The sequence below is a fragment of the Sinohyriopsis cumingii genome, chromosome 1, assembly GCF_028554795.1.
Source record: "Sinohyriopsis cumingii isolate HCF-2022 chromosome 1, ASM2855479v2, whole genome shotgun sequence".
NCBI lineage: Eukaryota > Metazoa > Mollusca > Bivalvia > Unionida > Unionidae > Sinohyriopsis > Sinohyriopsis cumingii.
The window spans coordinates 61,285,131-61,309,608 of NC_142961.1; the positions used below are offsets into that span (position 1 = coordinate 61,285,131).

General features: G+C 37.3%; 1 protein-coding gene across 1 annotated transcript in view; it reads right to left on the minus strand.

Annotated features, from left to right (window-relative positions):
- LOC149806960 (RNA 3'-terminal phosphate cyclase-like protein) overlaps positions 1-24,478 on the minus strand; it is a 42,369-nt gene that overhangs the window by 12,565 nt on the left and 5,326 nt on the right. Inside the window, exons 2-4 of the mRNA XM_089960154.1 lie at positions 8,321-8,392; positions 3,572-3,747; positions 540-614 (exon numbers count right to left, since the gene is read on the minus strand). Of these exons, the coding sequence (XP_089816280.1) occupies positions 540-614; positions 3,572-3,747; positions 8,321-8,392 (323 nt within the window). The remainder of the gene's footprint in view (positions 1-539; positions 615-3,571; positions 3,748-8,320; positions 8,393-24,478) is intronic.

Sequence of the window (24,478 nt, forward strand, 5' to 3'; positions counted from 1 at the left end):
ATCAAGCAGGAAAAACATAAAATAGGCAGCAAACTGGCTAGTGTATATTTCAAACCCTGCTTGGTGTAAAAAAAAAGAAAGCAAGATTTGATTGATAGTTTTTAGGTACAAGTAATCTGCTGTCATGTTTGACTTGACCAAACGGCTAGTATATATATCTGTCTTACATATACATGTTTGTCTCGTAACCAAGCTGCTAGTATATATGTGTTACATATATATGTTTGATTCATAAACAAACTGCCAGAATATCTGTCTTACACACATATCATGTGTGACTGATAACCATGTCAGCTGGTTGTTAGTATATATCTAAGTTGCATCTAAATTAGAAAAGATAGGGAACAATAGATACCATGCATTGGTACCTTGTTTCTTCTTTATTGTTTTCAAGTTACATAAGTATTGTGAAAATGAACCTGAGTAAAAAGAAGACAGAAAACAAACTACATGAGGATGATATAGATATTTAAGCTTGATAATAACTATGAGATAAGAACAACAGATGATTAAACATCTAACACTTGTTTTTTGTATACCTTTAAATCTAAGCCTTCATCTGTTCCCAGGAATCTTTTCAAAACTGGTAGGGTAGACAGTTTGATCATGTCAACCTAAAGTGAAGAAGAAAAAAATTCCTTTGTTAAAAGTTATGAAAACAACTAAAAGCAAGCAAAATATTTTAACAGAAATGAATACTATATGATTAATCTATACAGCAATGTTCTTGATAGATATTGGTAATTATAACAAAGTCAGGTGACTATAACAAAATCATGTAATTATAACAAAGTGAAATAATTGCTGGCATTTTGTTGTTACTTACTGTAATATATAATGACAGTTTTATTCAATAATTACATATCTTTCTGATTAGAATGGGTATTAAGGATACTGATGGCTCACAAGATTAAAGTAATAATGCATTAAATGGGATCAAAGTAAAGAACATAACCTGTGTGACACTGGCAATCATTTCCCGTTAGTTTGATTATAAACTGATACCAACATCCCCATGACTATATGCAATCATAATACTGTCGATGTTTTCTTTCCTTCCCTTTGTCTCTTAACAATGAAGTGATTCTTCTTTTACAAAAATCATCAAAATATTCTTGAAAATACTGAAGCAATTACCTCAAACAAGCATTTTCTACTGAAATGTTTCTGTAATGTTTTAAGTGTTATATCAATGCTGATAAAATAATTCAAGGGAGGTAACCATTCTAATTTCTCAGGACCAGAAGGAGTCACATTCCGACTAGCTGAAAATAATGAAGTATGCTATTGTACATAATTAGCTCACTGATCCAAATGATATATTCCAGAATCTAAGGCAGACACCTTGTAAGGGTATTGTTATTTAGTTACATTATTTATAAGGATGGTGCTGGCTTTAAAAAGTTCTCCAAATTTTTTTTGCCAACCTCAATATTTTGTCACCAATTTTTAAATAAATGTTGCCACTTTCATAATACAGTACAACCATTTATCTCAACATCCTTGGGACCAAAGTAATATTGTCGACATGGGTGTTTAGATAAGTATGGGGGCAGGGCTGTACATAAATCAAAATTTAGTATACAAATGAAATTTTTAAAAGCTGACCTGTTGTCAGTGACTAGGATTTACAGAGAAACGAAATGGAAAAAATGTTGATTAAACGAAGACAACTAGTATGAAATACACTTGCATACTGACAACTTACATTTGCGTAGTAAACTCCACAACATGTTAAATAATATACATGCAAAATGAAAATTTCATGATTTCAAGTATTAGATCATATGTTAGAAAATCATGTATTAGTCAAATTCCATTAGAAAACAATAAAAACAGATATATATAAAAAATGACAGTCCTCATTTGATCAATATTCCATTGTCAACAAACATGTTTCCCAAAACAATTCACTCTGCTATTTATTATCCTAGTAGCACGTGGCTGTATAGTTGTTTATATGCTACATGTTAATGTATTTAAATTGGCCTAACTTTTGGTCAGCCAGAGACAACTGCCATGATGCAGAGGCTACCATGGGAATGAGGCTATTCATATGGAAATGAAAACGTGAACAAATTAAAAAGTTTCACGTTCTTGTTTGATGGCCCACCTTCATTGAACTCGACCACCAGATATATATTGTTTCAAAATACTGGAACTTTATTTTGGGGTTTTAAACCTCCACTGGTAGAGATTGTAAGAATTAACGTTTTTCATTGCAAAAAGGAAACTTTCATGACACAATAAATATGTTCCAATCACTATGAAAAATGAAACAATGCTTTAATTTAAGTATGTTGCCTACTTTCTTTGATCAAAGTTCATCGGCTTGCTTTGATGAAGATGCATGTGTTATTGAAGACACCGCTAAAGACACTCTTTAAAGAACCAAACAAATGCTCGTTTGTTATTGCTGTGGCAAAATCAAATAATTGTAGAACACTGACAGAGACAGATTTTTTTTTTCATTTGCTTAGTAAATAATATACAGAATGATCAATGCTTCAAAGGCAATCAGAATTCTTTGAAGTTCAGCAAAACTATTTTTTCTGGTACATTTTTCAAACAAGATAAAAAATTGCCATCATCTGGTGGATTACAGTTATTCCCATTCCTGATTTCAGAGGTGGTCAATTGTAGCTAGTCAGGTAGCATGACTATTTGGGTTATATTACAGCAGACACTACTAAGGCCAGATATTAACATAAGATTTATGATCTAACAATGCAGTGTTAGGGTGGTTTGTCGATATGAACAAAGATTTGTTTATGTGACATTAGATTCCAGAGCAATTTTATATCCAAGTTTGCAGCTTCCTGTCATGGTACCTTTGAATTTCTCAGCTCCAAACCCAGGACTGTATATACAATTTTTAACAGCCAAAAATGTTGTCACCAAAAAAGGTCACAAGATGTTATATTTTGTTTAAGTTTAAAAAATCGCAAATTGCGATATTGGTAAAACCCAGCCCGATCCCTAACTTAACAATAAGTAAGGATATAATGATTAAAAACATGTAAATGCTGAATCTCCATGAACTAGAGTACTGTTTGTTATGTCATAAGTATTAACTCAAATGTTACACTTTGTCCTGTACAAAAGTATGACTATGTATATGTAACTGGTAATAAAGAGAACTCACATTGACAAATAGACTTACTGTAAATAAAGATAATTGATACTGATGAATAGACTTACTGGAAATAAAGAGACTGACACTAATGAATAGACTTACTGGAAATAAAGAGAACTGACTGATGAATAGACTTATTGAAATAAAGAGAATTGATATTGATGAATAGACTTACTGAAATAAACAGAACTGACTGATGAATAGACTTACTGAAATAAAGAGAACTGACTGATGAATAGACATACTGAAAATAAAGAGAATTGTTACTGATGAATAGACATACTGAAAATAAAGAGAACTGACACTGATGAATAGACTCACTGGAAATAAAGAGAATTGTTACTGATGAATAGACTTATTGGAAATAAAGAGAATTGTTATTGATGAATAGACTTACTGGAAATAAAGAGAATTAACATTGATAAATAGACTTACTGATGGATCTTGCTGATTGTTGGTAATTCCTCTGAGAGTCACATGTAAAGGTCTCTTAGAAAATGGTGCCAAGCATATCAAGGCTTCTAGGTAGTAGCCTATGCCTCGTTCGAGACTACAATCATGTTCTATCTGACCACCAACCAGGAGCCCAGGCTGATAATGAACGCTTGTACCTGTATGATAGAACCAGGAAAATAAAGCATCAATTCACATATGCCTCTATGATCACTGTCCTGTAACAGATAGATGATCAAGAAAACAGCCGATTCATTTGTCCACATAACGTCGTGTAAATTATGACTTCTTTTTTTCCAAGGTCTAAAACAGTGGAAATGGTGCAGAACTACATTTCAACCAAAAATGATTGCAACAACTGTTATTGATTATCTAACCAATTAACAAATGTGACAAATGTTTGACAAAACCAATTCAATGAAACAGACTGATGTTCACTGACAAATGATGTAAAGCATCAAAGGATTCCATGTTAACTAAACAATGTGTCCAAAACTTGAACAAGAAGACCACCAATCGCAGAATGGCCAAACTGCAAATCATGAAATATATCTCACAGGGACTTAGTTTGCACTAATGGTTGCAGTACCCGTCACACAACATGCAGATACCATGTCAAGAGACTCTTCAAGCAATAGTGTGTGAGAAAACAATCTAAGTGCAAAGCGTAACCCTAGTGTTGATGACAAACAGACAAATGTACAGACAGACATCATCATCAATCCATAAGCTAGAACTAGAATCACTTTATGATCAGGACCAAAAAAGAACCAGTCCAGTGGCCTGATCAGGACCAAAAAAGAACCAGTCCAGTGGCCTATGTGGTTAGAGTGTTGGCTTCAGATGCAGGTATAGTGTTCAAACCCTGACCGAATGAAATCAAAAACTTATCAAATGGTACTAGCAGCTACCTTGCTTGGTACTCAGCATTAAAAAATTATTGTTAGGACTGGTCAGCCTGGTGTCAGGATAATATGACTGGGAGGGACATCATGCTACATGATGCCCCAATGCTTACCATCACTATAAACTGCCACAATGCACACATTGTAGCAATATGATATAAAACTGTTAAAGCTACGAAACAAATATATATAAAAAAACACAAATACAAACAGGCCCCAAAAATTAGATACTGTGAAATATCTATGGGTATAAATTTTTAGATGCTTTGGAGAAAATTACATTATTGTCAGTATTTTTATTCGAATATTGAGGAAATAGTCTTATTGTTTCAATAAGTTTCATATGGTCCTAAATTCAAGTTTCATAGCAAATATAAAATTCATGAAAATTGGCACTCCATGAAAAATAGTGAATTCACAGAAATCTCTTAGAAGTTAGTAAATGCCACAATCAAAATATGCATATTTAAGAGGTGTACATAATTTACATCTGAAAGTTCTTATTTTAATTGTATAACTATTTAGGTAAGGTACAACTGCAAAACTTTTATGCTGAGACACTGTATTTACTATTTTAACTGGAAATGGGGATTGTGTGTTTGTGACTTAAACCTTGCCAATAATGTAAAGTAACATGCAATATGCATGATCACAAACCTTGTTCAGATCAGTAACTTGTCCTAGGCAATATATTAATAACAGAGTTTAAATACTGAAAGTGAAAGAAAAGAAAATATGAAAATGTCATTTTGGGGGGGGTAAAATTACAATTTTTACAATACAATAATTACCTGTTATTATTATGCTGCTTTTACTTTTACTGACTAAGATGAATACTTTTCCTGGCACTAGTCCCAAACCAAGATGAATGAAAAGGTACCAATTCCAATCATTTGGATTTGTGTCCATCTTTGACTTGGAACAAAACTGAAGGGACATCAAAACATGGTAACAGGAGGAAATTGGGTAATAATAACAAGTATGAACTGCATAATTAAACTTTGTTTTACCACCATAACTACATTTCCATAGCATAAATACATGAACTGTCATCATTACGTTGCTGACTTTTCCAGCATGGAGTGAGGCTGATCATCCTTAATTAGCTTTCAGAGTGAGAATACCATCTGTTGCCACTGCTATTCTCTACTGAAGACAGAAGGATGACATTTTGGGGAACTGCTTTGCCAATGCAAAATCAGGCCTAAAATGTAAATGCCTTCCTTCTAACACAACAATGAATGCGGCAGAATGAAGAGAAGGTGGAGTGAGGTTGTCAAAAAGACATCATCCAGATAAGAATGATTAACAAAGATTCAGTAACAGCTCTAATCTACTGATCTTTGATTCTGGTCTCTCCCATTAAAGACTAATAATTTAATTTGATAGAATATTCCACTATGGCATTATGACTGATAAAATATCTGAGGTATCTATGAGACGTGAAAGAAAACATTTCTTTTCCCATTTATTTTAGCCAAATTCAAATTTAACATTCTAAAAAGACAAAGAAAGCCATCTTGAAAATCCATAGCACAGATGCAACTGAAACTATGGATTTCAACTGATTCAATGGCGACACAAGGTAACTCATTCTTGATCAGAAAGCGGACCTGGCAATGACGGGAGTCACAACTGAAAATGAATCATAGGAAACCCTCTTCCATGAATAAGGTATAATTTAACTGGTTCTCCTAGCTGACATTAAAGAGAGTAAGAACTGTTCTTAAGGTAAGGTTTTCAACGGAAGCCTCACTCAAGGGTTTAAAATGCAGTTTAGATAATGACCAAATAAAACATAAAAGGTTCCACTTAAACATTGATGAGTGAGAAATCTGTCTCTTAAGCTGAAAGTACTAATAGCTGAGAATCTGACTGGTGGAACCCACAGAGAACTTAAAGGTATTGGAAAGGGCTGTTATAAAGACTTTGTAATGCTGGAAATTGAGCAATCTTTTTCTTAAATGAAAAGAGAACAAAATAGGCTGCCACTGTATAGCTAACTTTCAGAAAGTAAATAACACATTCTTAATTAAGTGCAGATGATTAAGCATTTTTCTAACTTACAGGTACCATGATGTAGTCAAGTTACTCCTATCAGTGAAAATTCATTACGATATACAGCTTCTGCTGTGCTCTTTTAAAGTCATATGGCCAAAATACATGGCATGTGAGATTTGTATCCCAGATGAGCTCCCAATTTTCTGTTACAAGTCTACACTCTTAAAGTAAGTAATAGAAAAGAGTGAAAGACATCAAACTTCGTAATATTTAGCAAATAATTTATTTCTACAAAATATAAAGTGATAATGAGAAAAAAAGAATTTATGGTATTGAAAATTAAATCCCAAAATAATCCAAGAATTACAGACACAAGTACTAAAAATTTAAAGTCCTGAATAGAATTCAGTACAAGCTCAGAATAAATCCAAAAACTGACGATGATGATCTGTCTGTGTTGAATCACAGTAAAGAATTCCAGGTTTGAGCTCAATAAAAATTCCAGTGAATGTCTCTATCCCAGAAATTTATTAGAGCATTTTCATATTTCCAGAGAAAATAATTCAATAATTTGAAGAAATAAATTGCAACCCAACTGGACACAATATAATACAACGTGACTGTGCTAGATATTAAAGCATGACTGAATTTTCCCTTCAGCAACAAGTTTATATAGTCTTATACCTGGCCTCAGGTCACAATTAGCATTTTCTAAAACAAAATATTACCTAATGTAAAATAGCCTTCTAGAATGATCCTGATTTTACAACAAAAAAATATTAGTTATTATTAGAAACTAGAACCTGGACTATGACAAATACACAAAGGAAATTCCAAAACCTAGACCTAGAACCAAAGAAACATATTTACTTCTATTAATAGTAACTCTGATTTTAAACCCATACACATAGAGATTATTTTAGTTATGTATATGTTGTTTCCAGAAAAAGTCAAATTCAGGTCAAGCATAAATAAACTCAATTTTGGACAATGTCAAGTCCAACATACAATGTTAATTACAATAGCATGTAATAAAATAAAATTTTTATTTAAAAAGACCCCACCAAAAAACCCCAATGCAAATTAAATATACATAACAAATTGAAACCTACCTAATAATTACGGGTAATGTATTACTGTTATTAAAACTGCATTCACCACATGTTAAAAAGACAATACTTGAAAGCCTAGGCAGTAAAGACAGGTAAAGTTATTACTGTTATTAAAGCTGCATTCACCACATGTTAAAAAGACAATATTTGAAAGCCTAGGAAGTAAAGACAGGTAATGTATTACTGTTATTAAAGCTGCATTCACCACATGTTAAAAAGACAATATTTGAAAGCCTAGGCAGTAAAGACAGGTAATGTATTACTGTTATTAAAGCTGCATTCACCACATGTTAAAAAGACAATACTTGAAAGCCTAGGCAGTAAAGACAGGTAATGTATTACTGTTATTAAAACAGCATTCACCACATGTTAAAAAGACAATATTTGAAAGCCTAGGCAGTAAAGACAGGTAATGTATTACTGTTATTAAAACTGCATTCACCACATGTTAAAAAGACAATATTTGAAAGCCTAGGCAGTAAAGACGGGTAATGTATTACTGTTATTAAAACTGCATTCACCACATGTTAAAAAGACAATATTTGAAAGCCTAGGCAGTAAAGACAGGTAATGTATTACTGTTATTAAAACTGCATTCACCACATGTTAAAAAGACAATATTTGAAAGCCTAGGCAGTAAAGACGGGTAATGTATTACTGTTATTAAAACTGCATTCACCACATGTTAAAATGACAATACTTGAAAGCCTTACCTGTGACACTAACTATTATCTTTGATCCATTTGTAATTTTGTCCAGGAGTCGAATCAGACTGGCTTCAAACTCTGTAAATAGATAAACACTATTATATGCTTACATCAATATATATTATTTCATGTCTGTCACTAATGACTATTCTTCTGATGTTGATCTGTTACAGAATGGTGACTAAAACAATACATTTGCTCATCGATGAAATCAAGAAAAAACAAGGTCAAATCAATATTACACCATTTAAACAAAGTTAATATGAAAGAGAAAGATATTCTTTCCAGTGATAGGATACAAAGTGCACTGACCCAATTTTATACAGTAGTGATCAGTCCACATAAATATTCAGTCAGTTTTTGTTTTGTATTCCATCAGGGTAGTATGAAGTAGACATCCATTTGGATTGGCTTGCCATTATAAAAAGAGTTTGCTAAGTACACATTGCTGTATTTCTTTTGTTATCAGCTCCAAAAATCAAGATTACTCCTGGTTTGGGCACACATAAACTTTAATATCACAAACGTTTGCAGGAAAGTAATGAAACTGCCTGTTTATTTAATGAATTTCAGTAAACAAATATACACTGTACTTAAATTGATGCAGATGCAAGTTAATTCTTTAAAAATTTAAAATTGTTTACAGATATCAAAATGATGATGATGATCAAAATCATAATCATCATTTGAAATCAAACTGAAATTATGCAAACTTAGCTGTGAAATGTCTTTCATCATTTATTATGCAAACACAGAGATTGTTGTACAGGAATACAAAATATGAAGTTTCAAAACATTCACTGAAAGAAATTAGTGTGATGCAAGGTCATGAGAGGTCATCACCATTAAGCATGGTGGTAGAGACCTAAGTGATCATATCTAAGTATAATTTTTCAAAACTCAACTAGAAAACCTCATTTTGCTTACCATAATTACTCTATAAATTGTATATTATATAAACTTTATATATGTGATTGCAATGTACAAAACACTCCACCTAACAAGAGTCAAATAACACACTCTGCACACTGTACCCCCTCTGAATATGTGACTAATACCTCACTGAAAGTCACTTGGTAGTTTACAAAAGGCATTCATTCTGCTTTTTATCAACAAAGAGAACCATTAAGATTGCATTTATAGTAACATTAATTGCATGTGGTGTCACTGTATTGCTGTAGCTATCTATAGGACTCAGGGTACTAATTCAGTTCCCACAGTAAACCCATGCAAACACCATGATATAAAATTCATTATACTTTAAATTTCAGGGGCCCCGAGTGACAGAGTGGTCAAAAGTACTCTCCGTTAAGGATCACTGCCATCTCACCTCTGTCTGCGTGAGTTCGAGTCTCAGATTCAGCCAATGTGGGTATGTGAGAAAGCTTGCCAGTAACTTCTCGTGGGTGGGTGGTCCTTTCCGGGGTTTTCCCAGGTTCTTCCTCCACCATTAATACTGGCCGCCATGTATAGCCTATTGTGTGAAGAAAAATGGCGTTAACACATTAACCCCTGGCAGTTTTTGTCATTTTCGCCTGAAATTCGAGTAGGAAACACATTTTGAAAGCTATTTCTGAATACATCCAAAAACACCAACTTCCAGGTGATCTTCCAATGAAATACTGCCTAGTTGTGTTAGAAACATTGTTTTTCATTGGCTATTTGGCTCATGCATTAGCAGAAGGGTAAAAGTTTTTTTGTTTTTTTTTGCTAAATGGACCCATTATTTTTGTATCGAGACCACTATTTATTCGAAATGACCATCTTATCCTACTTTTTGCAAAGGTTCATCCGTCTGTTTGCAGTTCATACCAGTTTACCTTAGATCTGAGACCAAAAAGTCTAAAATCCAGACACAAAATCAATTCCGACCATGGGCAAAATTTTGGGTAGAATAAAATTGGGTCCAAAAAATGAGGTTTTTCCCTCTGTATTTTGTAGTTCAACTAAATTCCAGATTATTTGGTATCATTGTAAAGCTACATCCGTCTACCTTTCTATAATACCCCTACTTTAGTGTATCATGCATGACCATGACGCTACAGAGCTCGGCAGTAGGCTACTACCTCCTGCCACATTAACTCATCGCCAGGGGTTAATGTGTTAAACACCACAACAACAACAATAATTTTAAATTTCTGAGTGCTCATGATCAAAGTTATATTTATCAGTAGAGATGAAACCTGGATGACAGCTTCTATGCAGATAACAGGACCTAAATGTGTTTGAAACGTGTGCTTTCAGTTCCGCACCAAAGAGTCAGATGCTAATTTCAGTAATGACTGGTCCAAGCTCAAGACTGTTAAAGGACTGAAATTCCATCAATAAAACAATGTCTCTAAAAAAAAATCAGTTACAACTAGGATAAGCTCTCAAAAGAGTCTTTTCCAAAAAAAGTTAACTTCACTATCTAATCCTGGCCAGCCAAATCCATATATAGTCTATTTTATGTTCACCCATTTCCAGACTGGTTTCCATTTTTTCCATACAACTAGTACCATGTGTCCTGTAGGCGAATCATGGGTAATATTCCAGCCTAAAACAATGTGCATCATGACAATGCATAGGTTAGAATTACATGTGCCAGAAATGGATTAAGTTTAAAATCCACATGTCCAAACCCAAGGGTAAGCATCTATTGAGAATCCTCTTGTTGTTGTTGTTGTTGTAGGGTTTAATGGCATTTTTCAGCACAAGATATTATATATGGCAGCCAGTATAACTAGTTGAGAAGAACCCTGGAAAACACCGGGAAGAACAACCGACCAACAAAAAGCTACTGGCAGGCTTTCTCATGTACCCACGTTGGCCAAGCCTGAGACTTGAACCCATGCAGACAGAGGTGAGATGGCAGTGATCCGTACTGGTGATCACTTTGGACCACTCAGGGCCCCCAAGAATCCTCTTGAAACACTTTAGCCTTAGGAAGATCTTGAAGAAGATTCCACCACCAGGCACAGTCTAATTCATATGGAAACTACAGTCGTGAAGGATTAGATTGTATTGTGAAAGGAATTACATGTCTCTCTATTTTACATTCTGCTGTGTTTAAAGCCTCATGTTGGGTAGGATAATTTCTATTTTGTAAATATGTTTGTAATTTAGTCAACAAATTTTGTAATTGACATTCATCTGAAATAATGCATAAATATCTTTTTGATTGGCTATATGATATACAGCTTTCACATGACATGGGATGACATGAAGAATATTCCACATATTGGTGGGTATTAGTTTCCTTGATATGAATATTTGTAGAGATAGTGTTATCAATATTTTTATTACATTTACATCTAAAAATGAAACATGTGTAGTAGATGCAGCATAAGTAAATTTAATCGTCAGGTGAAAATTATTTAGGCGATCAATAAATATTTTCAGTTCTTCAGCTGAATGCTTTCAGATCATAAATATGTCATCTAAAAATCTGAACCAAAGAGATGGATTAAACTTTTCGTTTTTAAGAAAATCCTTTTCTAATTTACCCATGAAAGGGAAGAGTATGAAGGAGCCATATTAATACCCATTGACGTACCCATTATTTGTCTATAATTCATATTATTAAATTTAAAATAATTATTTTCCAAGATAAGTTTTATTATTTTACAAATATCTTCACTAGATAGATTAGGATTGTTATCAAGAAAATATTTACACACTTCAATACCATCTGCATGCAGAATGTTGGTATATAGTGATGTTACATCTAATGATACCAGGATTGAAATCATCAGATAGCTGTGGAATAGACTTCAACTTTTTAATGAAAGTAGTTGTATCTTTAATGTATGAAGGAAGTGATTTCATTAAAGGTTGTAAAACACTATCAATAAATTTGGATAGGTTTTCAGTATATGAATTACAACCTGATATAATGGGTTGTCCTGGAAAATTTAAAGGTAAATTATGGTTAGGATTTTTATGAGTTTTGGGTAATATGTAGAATTGAGGTGAGCAGCAGAGAGACTGGGCCCACCAACTTTTCGTCCAACAGGACCATCTATCAAAAACTCTTCTGATAGAAGGTCTTATTTCGCAAAATAAACCCTTCTAGCCAGAAACTATGATGACTAAATCCTCTTTTCTGGCTAACGGGGTTATTTCGACAGCGATAACTCGCTATAAAAAATAGTTTCTTCACAGGGGGCATGACGACGACGTTGGTGGCGTAGTCTCTCTGCTGCTAATCATTTTAGGATTTCTGTTGTGAATTAAAAATTTAAGTTAACAATAATGGCCAACATTGGAGAAGCACATTCTGCTAGATTAGCTCGAGAGCGACTAGAAGCAATAAAAAAATTTCTTCCTGTTCGTGATAGTGTCAGAGAAAAATTACAAGCACGGCAGTTATCACGAGTTGAATTTATGGAGGGTGCAGAAGAATTATTTAAACCCGTTACAACAACTACTGAAAAAGCTGTGTTGACTACCAGGCGAGCTGTTCTTCCAATACTAACGGAAACAAAAGAAATTTTACGAGCGCTTCCAGCTGGTATCGCTGCTGCGGCAAGACCTCCGCCCGCTGCGGCAATACCCCCCCCAGAAGGAGGAGGAGGAAGCTATTGCAGCCGCTCCAGAAGCAGCTGCTAAGCCTAAAGTTGATTTGGTTAATAAATTTATACCGGGTGCTGTTGAGGGTTTAAGAAAAATGCCAGAAAATGCGTTAGGTCCAATAGCTTATACGCTTTTTACCAAGCGAGATAAATTTTTAAAACCTGAGCATGTGAAGAAAATAGGTCGTGAAGAATGGTATAAGGGTATATTTCGTGGATATTATAGTGTTCCTCAGGCTAGACAAGACGATCCTAAATGGTATAATTTTAGCAAGGGTATTGACGATTATCTTAAGAAATCTGTTGAAGAGAGGAGCAAGGAAGAGGAAGATATTCTCGTGACATTGGGTTTTATTGATCCTCCTCCTGGAACTTTACCAACATTAAAACCACCTCCTAAAACTTCACCAACATCAAAAACACCCTCCATCCCTTCACCAACATCAAAAACACCACCAACTAAAAAAACATCAGGAAAAGGTTTAGGGTGTGGTCACATTACTTGTCCTGATAGTGTTGTCAACGACGTATCTCGGTTGGAGGTTCTCATCGGAGGAAAACGTGCCGGGAATAACTCGCCAGAAATAATTAATGAAGCCGCTGATATCTGTCAGCGACTATTTCATGGCGGCATCATGGATATCAGTATCTATCGTGAACTCATTGATGAACTCGTAAACGGTTACTACAGCGACTAATAATTTTAGTTAGAGAAACAGCAATTGAATAACATGATCGTACACAACACCCAACCCAATCCAATTAGAGTAGTGAACTCACGATTACCGGTCTACAGAGCAACCTACGGAGATGGTCTCGGTGATGTTGTTACTGGTTTGTTTTCAAGAATGGCCCCTAAGGCGTTACCGATTGCGAAACAGTTGGCGATGAAAGCGGTTGATGTTGTTAAGGACAAAGCCCTTGGAGCTGTTGGTAATCTTGCCGGTAGGGTATTTACGTCAGTCAAGGATAGATTGTCACGGTTAACCCGCAGACCTCCAAAACCGGTTAAACCACCGCCAGTAAAATTGCCGAGTACTGAACTTATGCCCGCGGATGTTAGTAAAGTAATAAATGAGGCCGCAAATCAAAAACTCGTATCTCTTGTAACTCAACAACCCGAACAAATTAATACGAGTCTGATATCAGGAAGTGGTCTTCGTTTTAGACTTCGATAATTTATATAAAATGTTCAAACGAGTATCAGATCCAGCATTCGATATGGATGCACCAACGCTTAAAGATGAATCTGTGCGTGATTATCAGTATTATTCCTACGAAGCAAGATCAGCCAATCAGCGGGGGCGAATTGAGTTACAAGTACATGATACAAGTAGATATTTCTTACCCGCTGAAGCATTCCTTGAAGTCACGGGTGAAGTTGTAACAGATGTTGTCGCTAATACAGCATATGGAGCTGGTGTCAGAGTTGGTCTTGTCAACAACGGCATCATGGCACTATTCAGAAGTGCTTCATATAACATCGACGGAAGGGAAATTGAAACGATTCAGGATAACGTTGATGTTGCCACGACAATCGTGGGATTAGCACGATACTCAGATGATTACACTAGATCGGCTGGTCCGACTATGATGTTCGCTAAGGATAATGCTGATCATCCTGAACACAGATCTGTTATTCCGGTACAAACAGCACGAGACACTGCTGCGGACCCACAGCCAGCTGAATTTGGAGCTAGACCAGGTGCTGCGTTTCCAATATTAAGACCTAGTCCTGATTACAATCTTGGTTTTGCTACGCGTAAATTAATGCTATCAGGTGATCGTAGAAAATTTTCGTGTGCAATTCCGCTGTCTCACATCTTTGGGTTCTGCAGAAATGTCAGAAAGGTTATTTTTGGAGCCAAGCATACAGTTGTACTTGTTAGAAAGGGTGACGACAACGACGCTATCTGGCGAGAGGATACTGCTGGTGTCGCTGCCGGCAAGGTAGTATTATCCAAGCTTGCTTTGTGGATGCCAGTAATGTCACCATCATTAGCTGAAGAGCAACGGTTGCTCCCTTTCATGGACACAGGTGGTAAATCATTGATATCGTGGCTGACAACATCTACAGATTCCATTCAGGGTGCCGGTGATGGACAATTCACGTGGCACATAGCATCACAGCAGGGGGTGTCAGCACCACGACATATTTTCGTGGCACTCCAGGCTAACGCAAGAGTAAATAGTCAAACACATTCGCATATGATATTTGACAAACCTGCTGTCTCTGAAGTTTCGCTGCGAATAAACGGGCATCAAGAACCATCCGAGGATATAGTGATAGATTTTGAAAATAATCAAGTTGCGCGTGCGTATCATCGTCTGATGACATTTATGGGACGTGATCAAAATATTGATACCGGCTTGCAGATATCACAGTTGGATTTCACAACGTTGTATCCGATTTATTACTTTTCGCTGGAACATCTTGATCTAACCAAACAATCGGTCGTTGATATACACTTCAAGGCTAAAGTTGGTGAGTTTCCCGCTGGTGGTTTTAGAGCAATCGCTGTCATACTCTCCGATAAGGCAATGTTGCTTGAGAGTGTTGGCGGCCGAATGAGAGTCATCGATGCTCCAGTGGAAAATATGTAACATTGCTAGCAGCACGTGTAAACAATTAGATCAACATCATATTAAATAAAATGTCATACAGTTACGTTAATGTGTCACTGACTCCTGGTCAGGTGAAGAAATTACAATCGAAAAACGCGAGCACATGTGGGACATCAATAACGTTAAAACACGATCAGCTAGCGGGCAGCCCAAACAAACTGTCGCTGACTAAAACTCAGCTAAAACATTTCAATAGCACGAAGCAGGGCACGACTGGAGTTCAAATTGATCTCTCTCCGGCCGCGGTCAAAGATATGGTCAAAAAGACCGGTGGAATACTTCCATTTCTCCCAATAATTGCCGCCGCGTTAGCACCAGCAGCAGCCGCCGCGGCAAAGGCAGCCGCGTTAGGAGCAGTTGGAACCGCTGCTGGAATGGCACTAAAGAAAGTAACCGGAAAAGGAATTTTACACAAGGAAAGTCTAAAAAAAAGACAAACAAGAACACAAAAACCAACAAGACGCCCCCGAAAGACAACTATGCCTCAGCCCAATCGTTTAAAACTTCCAGTGGAACAATACGGAGCGGGTCTAAGACTACCGGGAACTCCGGCGTCATGGTACCCAAAAAGGTTTTGAAAACACTTCCAGCATTGAAGCTTCCAGCGAGTAATTTTGATTTACTTAATGCTGCTAAACAATTACGCATAAAATCCTTCAAAGGTGTATTTATGCGAGATGAATTACCAGCACGACCGAATAATACAGAAACAGGAATTATTAATCTTGACAACAAGGAAGGCCCTGGGACTCATTGGGTTGCTTACGCGATCGATCCGCGTGGAATTATCTATTTCGATTTGTACGGGCTAGCACCGCCAGTTGAATTTCTCAGGTACGTCCAAGGATTTTCAATTCCAGTTTGGCAGTCAATGTTACCAACACAAACACTAACCGATCCTCCGATATGTGGTCAAGAGGTTTTGAATGTTCTCGCCGCGATAACAAAACATCCAGCGATTCCTCCTCATAAAGTCGTGCATGAATACACGTTGAAAAATCATCAATGATTTCCAAATTTAAACACCCCCATAACAGATAATGGTTGATATTTACGGAAGATCAAGCAGAACCAAGGAAGAAAAAAAAGATATCGATTTATCAAAGTATGCGACCAAAGATGAAATTGATGATCTTTTAAATCTGACCGGGATAGACCCAGATGAGGTTGTTATTTTTCAGGACAGGCACGGCAAACTAAGAACCAGTAACATTAAGTGGAATGACATAATTCGCAGGGTTATTGGAGCTGTCACGGACAACATTGTTGTATTCACTGACAGCGGCAGAATCAGAGATTCGTCGATATCAATTGCGATGCTGCGAGATGATGCACGAAAAGTCGCTGGGGAACGTGTAGCAAAGACCGGTGATACAATGACAGGCGAACTCAGCATGAACGGCAACAAAATAACCGTTCTAAAAAATCCGGAAAGTCCCGAAGATGCCGCAAACAAACAATACATAGACACTGTCGAAAGGTAAACTAACTACGTTGCGGGCAGAGTATGATGTTCACGTGGGCGCGTTTGCAAGATTTCAAAGAAACTATCAAAAAACTGGTGAGACCGTGGATAAGTTCTTTGGGGCTCCTTTGGTCGTCGATATGAAGCTTTCTGAAATCAAAACCAACATTGACACGATCAAACAAACACAGCAGGATATCGTATCGGGAATTCCTGAGATCGTTAACAAAACCAGTTTGATTGAAGTCCCCGTTACAGTTACTCCCGGGCATATCACCAACATCGTATTCACGGTATCATCGGGATTCGCAACATGGTCCCGACAAAATAATACTATCAAATACACAGCAACGGTCACTGGCGTGTACAGGTTGTCTGTGTTTTCCGCCGCTAAATTTGAAATCTTCACAACATATCCCTGGAGACATTCCACCGATAAGTATTCCGGGGTTGTAACTATAATACTAAACAGCAGAACCGAAGAAATATTTATACTTGAAGCCGCAGACAAGAAATTAACTGCAACATCCTACTGGTGGTGTTTGGAATTCATCGCAGAAACGCCTCAATTGGTTACCGTGTAATTGAAAATCGCCAGCGATTTTAAATAATGTCAACGACAACGTTGAAATCCGAAACATTTCCAGATGCTCAACAATATCGATATGATCAGGTACGCGAATGGCAATCAACGTTGAAAAACACCACTGACAGATGCGCAACAAAAATAAAAAAATACAAACGCCGTGTGACCGCGCTGGACATAACAGTGTACTTGGTATCCGCGGTAGTTGCATCCACTGGTGTGTTATTGTCTGCGCTGACACCAGTAACTGCTGCAATCGCTATCCCCATCGCGATTTCGGCCTCAACGACAATTGCGGGAGTCGCCAACATCATCGCAAAAAAAATATCCTCGTGTGCGATAACAAAATTACACGAGTATCAGCAACTAGCCAACGCGGCCAACAGCGCCTACTCGAAATTGTCCTCGTTGATATCATCCAGCATAGACGACAACAACATATCAGATTCTGAATTCACGCTGATGTCCGGTATATGTAACGACTATGAGCGCGGGGTAGAAACCGCAAGCGGTTTTCATTTGAAAACCAACAATAACAATAACGATGGAAATAATTCAGCGCCAAGCATTGCTCGACATAGCCGCGAATACAACTCCGACAAGGACCACAATGATATCAGTGTCCTCGACGCAACCAGAGTTCAGCATTAATTTTCCAACTGCAATTCCAGTTACCGAAATTGCGTTGGCACAATTACGAGTATATCACAGTTGGCCCAATATCAGGTCGACATCATTTCACGGACAATCGCCGAATAACTCATTTGTATTTTCATATCAGAATAACGCTGATGGAACCCCAGATTGGAACGTCATTGCGTTACCCACTGGGAGTTATCAGATAGAGGAAATCAACAAAGAAATACAGCGTCAAATAAAACGTATCACCGGAAAGGAAGCAAAAATATCAATCACTGCACATGAGCCAACGCTGTCCACGATCATCGAAATCTCAACGCCGGGTTACGCCGTTGATATCTATAACAGTTCAATCAGAACCGTGCTAGGGTGGCCTCGAAATCCACCACTGACACCACCGATACCACCTGCACCAGAAAAGTCTGATTACATGACTGATGCGCAGTCATATCACACAATTACACCGCTACACCGAGAACGTCTTGATGAGATCCGCAAGGATAATTTACAGGGTAAGATTTTTCCTGTCGCGCGCGGTGTCGATATTGTGTTTAATTTTACTCCTGAACCCAAAGATGGATGGGTGCGTGTTGGAGTTGTTATGAATCTGAACGACATCGTTGAGTACCTGAAGGGTATCAGTGACGCGCATGGAACGCACCGAGTGTATCTACGGCAACACTTCCAAGAACATATCGCCGCGATGACAAGTTCACGCGAAGAAATTATTAAACAAATTGAGATATTAAATCAACTTGCCGCAGATATGGAGTATATCAACAAGCACGTGGTTCAGGCGGTAATCACCAGCACATCCCCCGATAAACAAAAATTTCTGAGCAAGTACTCGCTGACGGAAGCTGAACTACCGAATTTTAAATTACCAGGATATATTTCCCCGGGCATCCTACGAAAATTCGTCACTGATATCGTCGATGAATACTTCGATGACATACTTGCACAGCACAAACGAACACTACCAGAACCCGTTATCTTGGCACATGATAATTCCACAGCGAGCGATGGCCGGCATATTTCTCCGGGCATCGTAGCAATCACTGATGTCGTCGCGGTCAATCTTGTATGTGACGTAATCGATGGCAGTTACAACATAGACACAACAATATCAAATCAAGCCCAGCAAGGGTTTATACTGTATTCGTTTACTCCTACACAACCGCCTGGATTTTTGATTGTGCAGGAGCCAATCAATCCGGTATCGTTGCGGTGTCATAATCCGACGCTGACAAGGATAAATTTTAAAGTCACTGACCAACAACATAGACTGTTGGACCTGCGTGGGGAGACTGTTAGTATTAATCTGCTGGTGAAATCGTGAAACGATTTCCGTCTTAAGACTTTCATCCTAAAGGATTTTCGTCCTAAGGACTTTCATCGTGAAACGATTTCCATCGTAAAAATACAAAGTATTTTTCAAGGACTTTCAATTAATAATATAATATCATAATAATGTCCAAAAAATCTTCGAATTACCAACAGTATGATGATGACGAGGATGTCTCTGACAGTGATTTTGTTGTCAGTGATGAAGATGATGAAACACAAAGTGTTTCCACTGACAGTGATTTTATTGACAGTGACAACGATGACGATGATAGCACTGTGGGAAACGCTAGCGTTTCCAACGGCATCATCATCAATGACAGCACTGTCACAATAAATTATATTAAATGAATGCGAATAACATAGCAAATGTATCAACACGTGAAATGTTCCATCGTTGACAAGCGTGCACTTGAAGAATAAATCCGAAAAATATTTACCGGAAATCATTCCCCGGGCGTTGTTAAAATAATCATCGATAAACACGGCAATGATGACTTTTTACTGACAGATTTTCAGCTGAAGCAACTCCGCGAAAACAATATCACGATGATTACTTGTGATGCAGACCAAATCCTCAATGCTGCTCACTCGTGCATTTCACAGGATCATCTCGATAAGATACTTCAGTGAAAATTCTTTAAAAATATTTTACTTTATATATATTTTTTCACCACTGACCATTTTCCCGATTTCATAACGGTATTTTGCTATGAAAATCAACGAAATCTTCCATTTCACTGGTTTCATAACGGTATTTGCTAGTAAAAATTAACAAAACAGACCAGCGTCGTGGATTTGATGGGGTATTTGCTAGTAAAAACCTGAGAGAAACAGTCCAAAGTCACAGATTCATAACGGTATTTGCTAGTAAAAACCAGCGAAATTGTCCATTTTCCTCGATTTGATAGAGGTTTTGCTATGAAAACCAACGAAATCGGACAGTTGCATTACACAGTAAAAAAAATATTACTTTTTTTTTACTTTCGATTTCACTTCTAGGTACCCGATTTCACTTCCTTGATTTTATCAAGGCATCTAACGAAGTCAAGGTGAGGTATTTTTACTTCCCGCTGACTTCGTGAATGACTTCGTCATCGGTGACAAAGCTATCATTGCTTTCTAAATTCTCTGGATTTTCATCCTTGACGCTGTCAAGGGACATGCAATGCTTTAATTTCCGGACCCGATTGTTAATTATTTTTTTAGTTTCATACTCAGCTGCCAGTGCCAGCCTGATCTTTTCGATTGCACGTGACAGTGGAACAAATTCATTTATTTGTGTCTCCGCTACGCTGGCTAGCGATTTATACAAATTATTTTGGATCATCTTTATGAATCGATATTGAGCAGGAAGAATATAACGCCCTGCGCACTTAGCTTCGTATAATGATTCAAAATCTGACAGAATAGTTTCAACATTTAGTAATATTTTAAATCCTTGTTTTTCTAATTTTTGAATAGCATCAATCACATTATTGATATTTTCTTGATTCATATTTATATATATTTTTAAATCTTTAAATATTTATAAATATTTAAAGAAATAAAAAAACATCACATCTCCTTTGAGTCTCTAGGGTGTCTTATGACATCCTACCAAACTCAGGAGGGGGCGGAAACACTTACCCCCGATTGAGCCCCTAAACTGCCAAATAAAAGTCTAGAAGGCCCAGAGGGTGTGTTTGCGAAACGACGAGACATTCCCCATTTGTGAACCTCCTAGCTTACCATTTGATATGCTAGCAAGGCTCATATGGGGATAACACATAACACATAACTTAATTCTAGGGACGGCACAAACATATAGTATTTACAGTAGAAGCTATTTACAGCAGCAGTTGTATTTACAGCAGTAGAAGCTATTTACAGCAGTTGCATTTTACAATTGTATATATAACTTATCTTGGACGGTACAAACATATAACTTATCTTAAGACGGCACAAACACATAACTTATCCTAGGACGGTACAAACACAATGCGGGGTTATATTCTACGTCCAACAAGTTGCACACTACCCCCTGAAATCAACCCTGTTTCCGGGTAAAAGGTTACCCCGAAACGGGGCGATAACGGAGTACGTATGCAACTTCGTTGGGTTTCGAAACCCCAATATAGTATTAGGACGATATTGTATATAAACTGACTGATACTTGAAAGTTCAGAAATAGCTCAGCGTGATTTGTTTAAAACGTATTTTCTTAAATAATAATCATGTGGAAACCATAGATGAGCCATAAACCCGAACAAGTGTAATAAAATAACGATATTGTCTGTGAAAAAAAAGATGAATACGCGTTTGCTTTGATTTCATCAAGTACTTTGTCATTCTTGCGCTGTCACCTTGATAGCGTCAAGGGGAAAACAAGGGAAGTTATTTACTTCCTTGTGCAGAAAACCGTCTGCTGTTACCTGTAAAGTGTTATAGCGCGCTGTCATCCTTGACAAAGTCAAGTAACAACGGGGAAATAATTATATCATTGACTTGAAAAATCCTTCGGATTTTCACGCAGTTGCTGCAGAGTTATCTCCGTTGGACAATTCTCTCGATTACAGCAAATTACCTAACAATAACGAAATATAATTTTCTGATTATTATATGTTTTTGACAACGCGGATTTGGTAATATTTTCTGCAACTTTTCCTACTGAAGCCACACAAATACCAAAATACTTGCCAGCTGAGGTCATTGAGCGAAATATTATTTCTTCATTTGTATTTAAGTTTATGGAAACAACCTTCTTGGCGTATTTACTATAACAACCAGTATTACCAGCCCTACAATTTTCACTCTGCATTACAGCTCTTAAATTAGATAAATTATTATTAAGTTTCTGTCCATCAATATGATCAATTACAAGACCGTCTTTGATCTCTCCGCAGAAACACTCGAACACGAACTTGTGGTTATAATAATGTTTCCTTCCAGCAACAAATTGGAGATAACCAGCATTATTAACAACACCAACTGGCTTTTTCAATCTGCAGTGTCTCACTATTCCCTCGCGAGATGCTTCATAATTTTTAATGGTTGGATGTGAGACAAATTCTTGGCTCATTTATATAATAATGTATTTGTCTAATTTATAATTTGTCTGAAAACCTAGTTATATAATCACTTTCAGATTTTAGCGCGTCTCCGTTATTTTTTTTATTGTAATATCGCTTGAGTTCACGGTATCGTTTCCCCCCACACCCCGCACATAATTGTGTTTTACCCCTGACACCAATGCCACATCGCAGGCAACGAATAGGTTCTGTGCTTCCTCGTTTGATGCTCTGTATATGTTCACTGCAGAATTCCTTCCTACAGGGCTTACCACAGACTGTTACAGATCCAACTTTTAACCATCTGCAGTTGTTCATTTGTATATAATATTTTCTTATTTAAATATTTGTCTTAAATATAACAATGGAGGAGTTTTCTAGGCTAACCGCAGTTGGCGCCGGGAGATTCTATCTTGACAGGCTAAACCCGGATCCACGACGACGGCATCTAACTGATCTGTTTGATATTATCAACGAGGGTAAAAAAAATTCCGCGATGACAGCGCATCTCATGTATGGTCGACATTTAAAATTATCCGCGACGAGGACATCATTGATGCTACAATGACTGATGCCTGAGCAAAAACAATTATTGATTATATTAATTTTCATCAACGCGACAAGAAATATTTTTTCAGAATAAAATTTATTGTCAACGTCGACGACGATACGTGGATTATCCGTGACAAACTCGACCCTGTTCTTGCTAACGGAAAGACCGCTCTGTTAAGCAGCAATTGTAAACCAGGAATGTTGACCGGGATTGATATACCATATTACGCTCGAGCGTATCCTGTAACCGCAGTCATTTATGGAATATACCCAGTAAAAAAACCAAAAATTGATAAACTCGCTCCGATGCGATTTGGAAACGCAAGCGTTTCTACGCTGAATTGTGTAGCCGAGCGAGTAATGGAACACTTTAAAAACACAAAACGAGGAAACGGTTTAACCGATCTGCGACGTGAAAAAATAACAGCCTGGGGTGAATCGGTTAAGAATACCGGGGCAACAATAAATGATGTTGCTGCGCTATCAAGTAAATTAAAATACTCAATAACAGTAAAAACACTAACCGGGGAAATATTATACAGTTCGAAGCATTATAAAAAGTCAGGAACACCGATTGAAATTATTGATCATAATTCGCACGCGTGGACTGATGCGGTTACAATATTTCCACGAGACCGTGTTGTCAAGTTTTATTGTGGAAACATATACGAGGTTATTTACGCGCTGAGTAAAACCGACCCTGTGTCGGTGTGGTTATTTAGGAGCTCCGAAGATTCCGAGTATGATCAATTTGTGAGACCCAACGGAGAATTATACAGAACAGAATCGTTGCACCAACAAATGAAAAAACTCGCAAAAATGTATATGAGAGATGCTAGCGATGAGCAGTTATTGGTTAATTGTTTTACAGTTCCAAGTGTTGCCGCTCACGCCGCCAGAGAAAGAAATTCGTGGAGACCAACCCGAAGTCAGTTTCTTTCAGATATACAGTTAAGTTGTGTCGAGTATGGTCATGGCGGGTTGTGGAATACCCGGTATGACTACCGGGATATGATTTCCGTGGATATGATTGCCTGCTACCCAGGAAGCTTTCTCGGAAACGGCGAGTGCCACGAATACTTTGCGCGGTTTGGACACCCCACGAACTCGATGACACGAGTCGCCATAAACGGCAGTTTACCCGACGCTGACCTGACAGGATTTGCTCGTGTGACTTCGTTTGAATTCGCCACGGGACATCATCCGTGCTGTTATGTTTGGTTTGGCAGACACTTCGTCGAAAAGCGCTGGGTACCAATAGTGTTATTGCGATACATGCTTGACAGCGGCATACTGGTATCGTTGACTGTCAGCGAAGCAATCATATGTTATCGACCGCAGACATCAGTT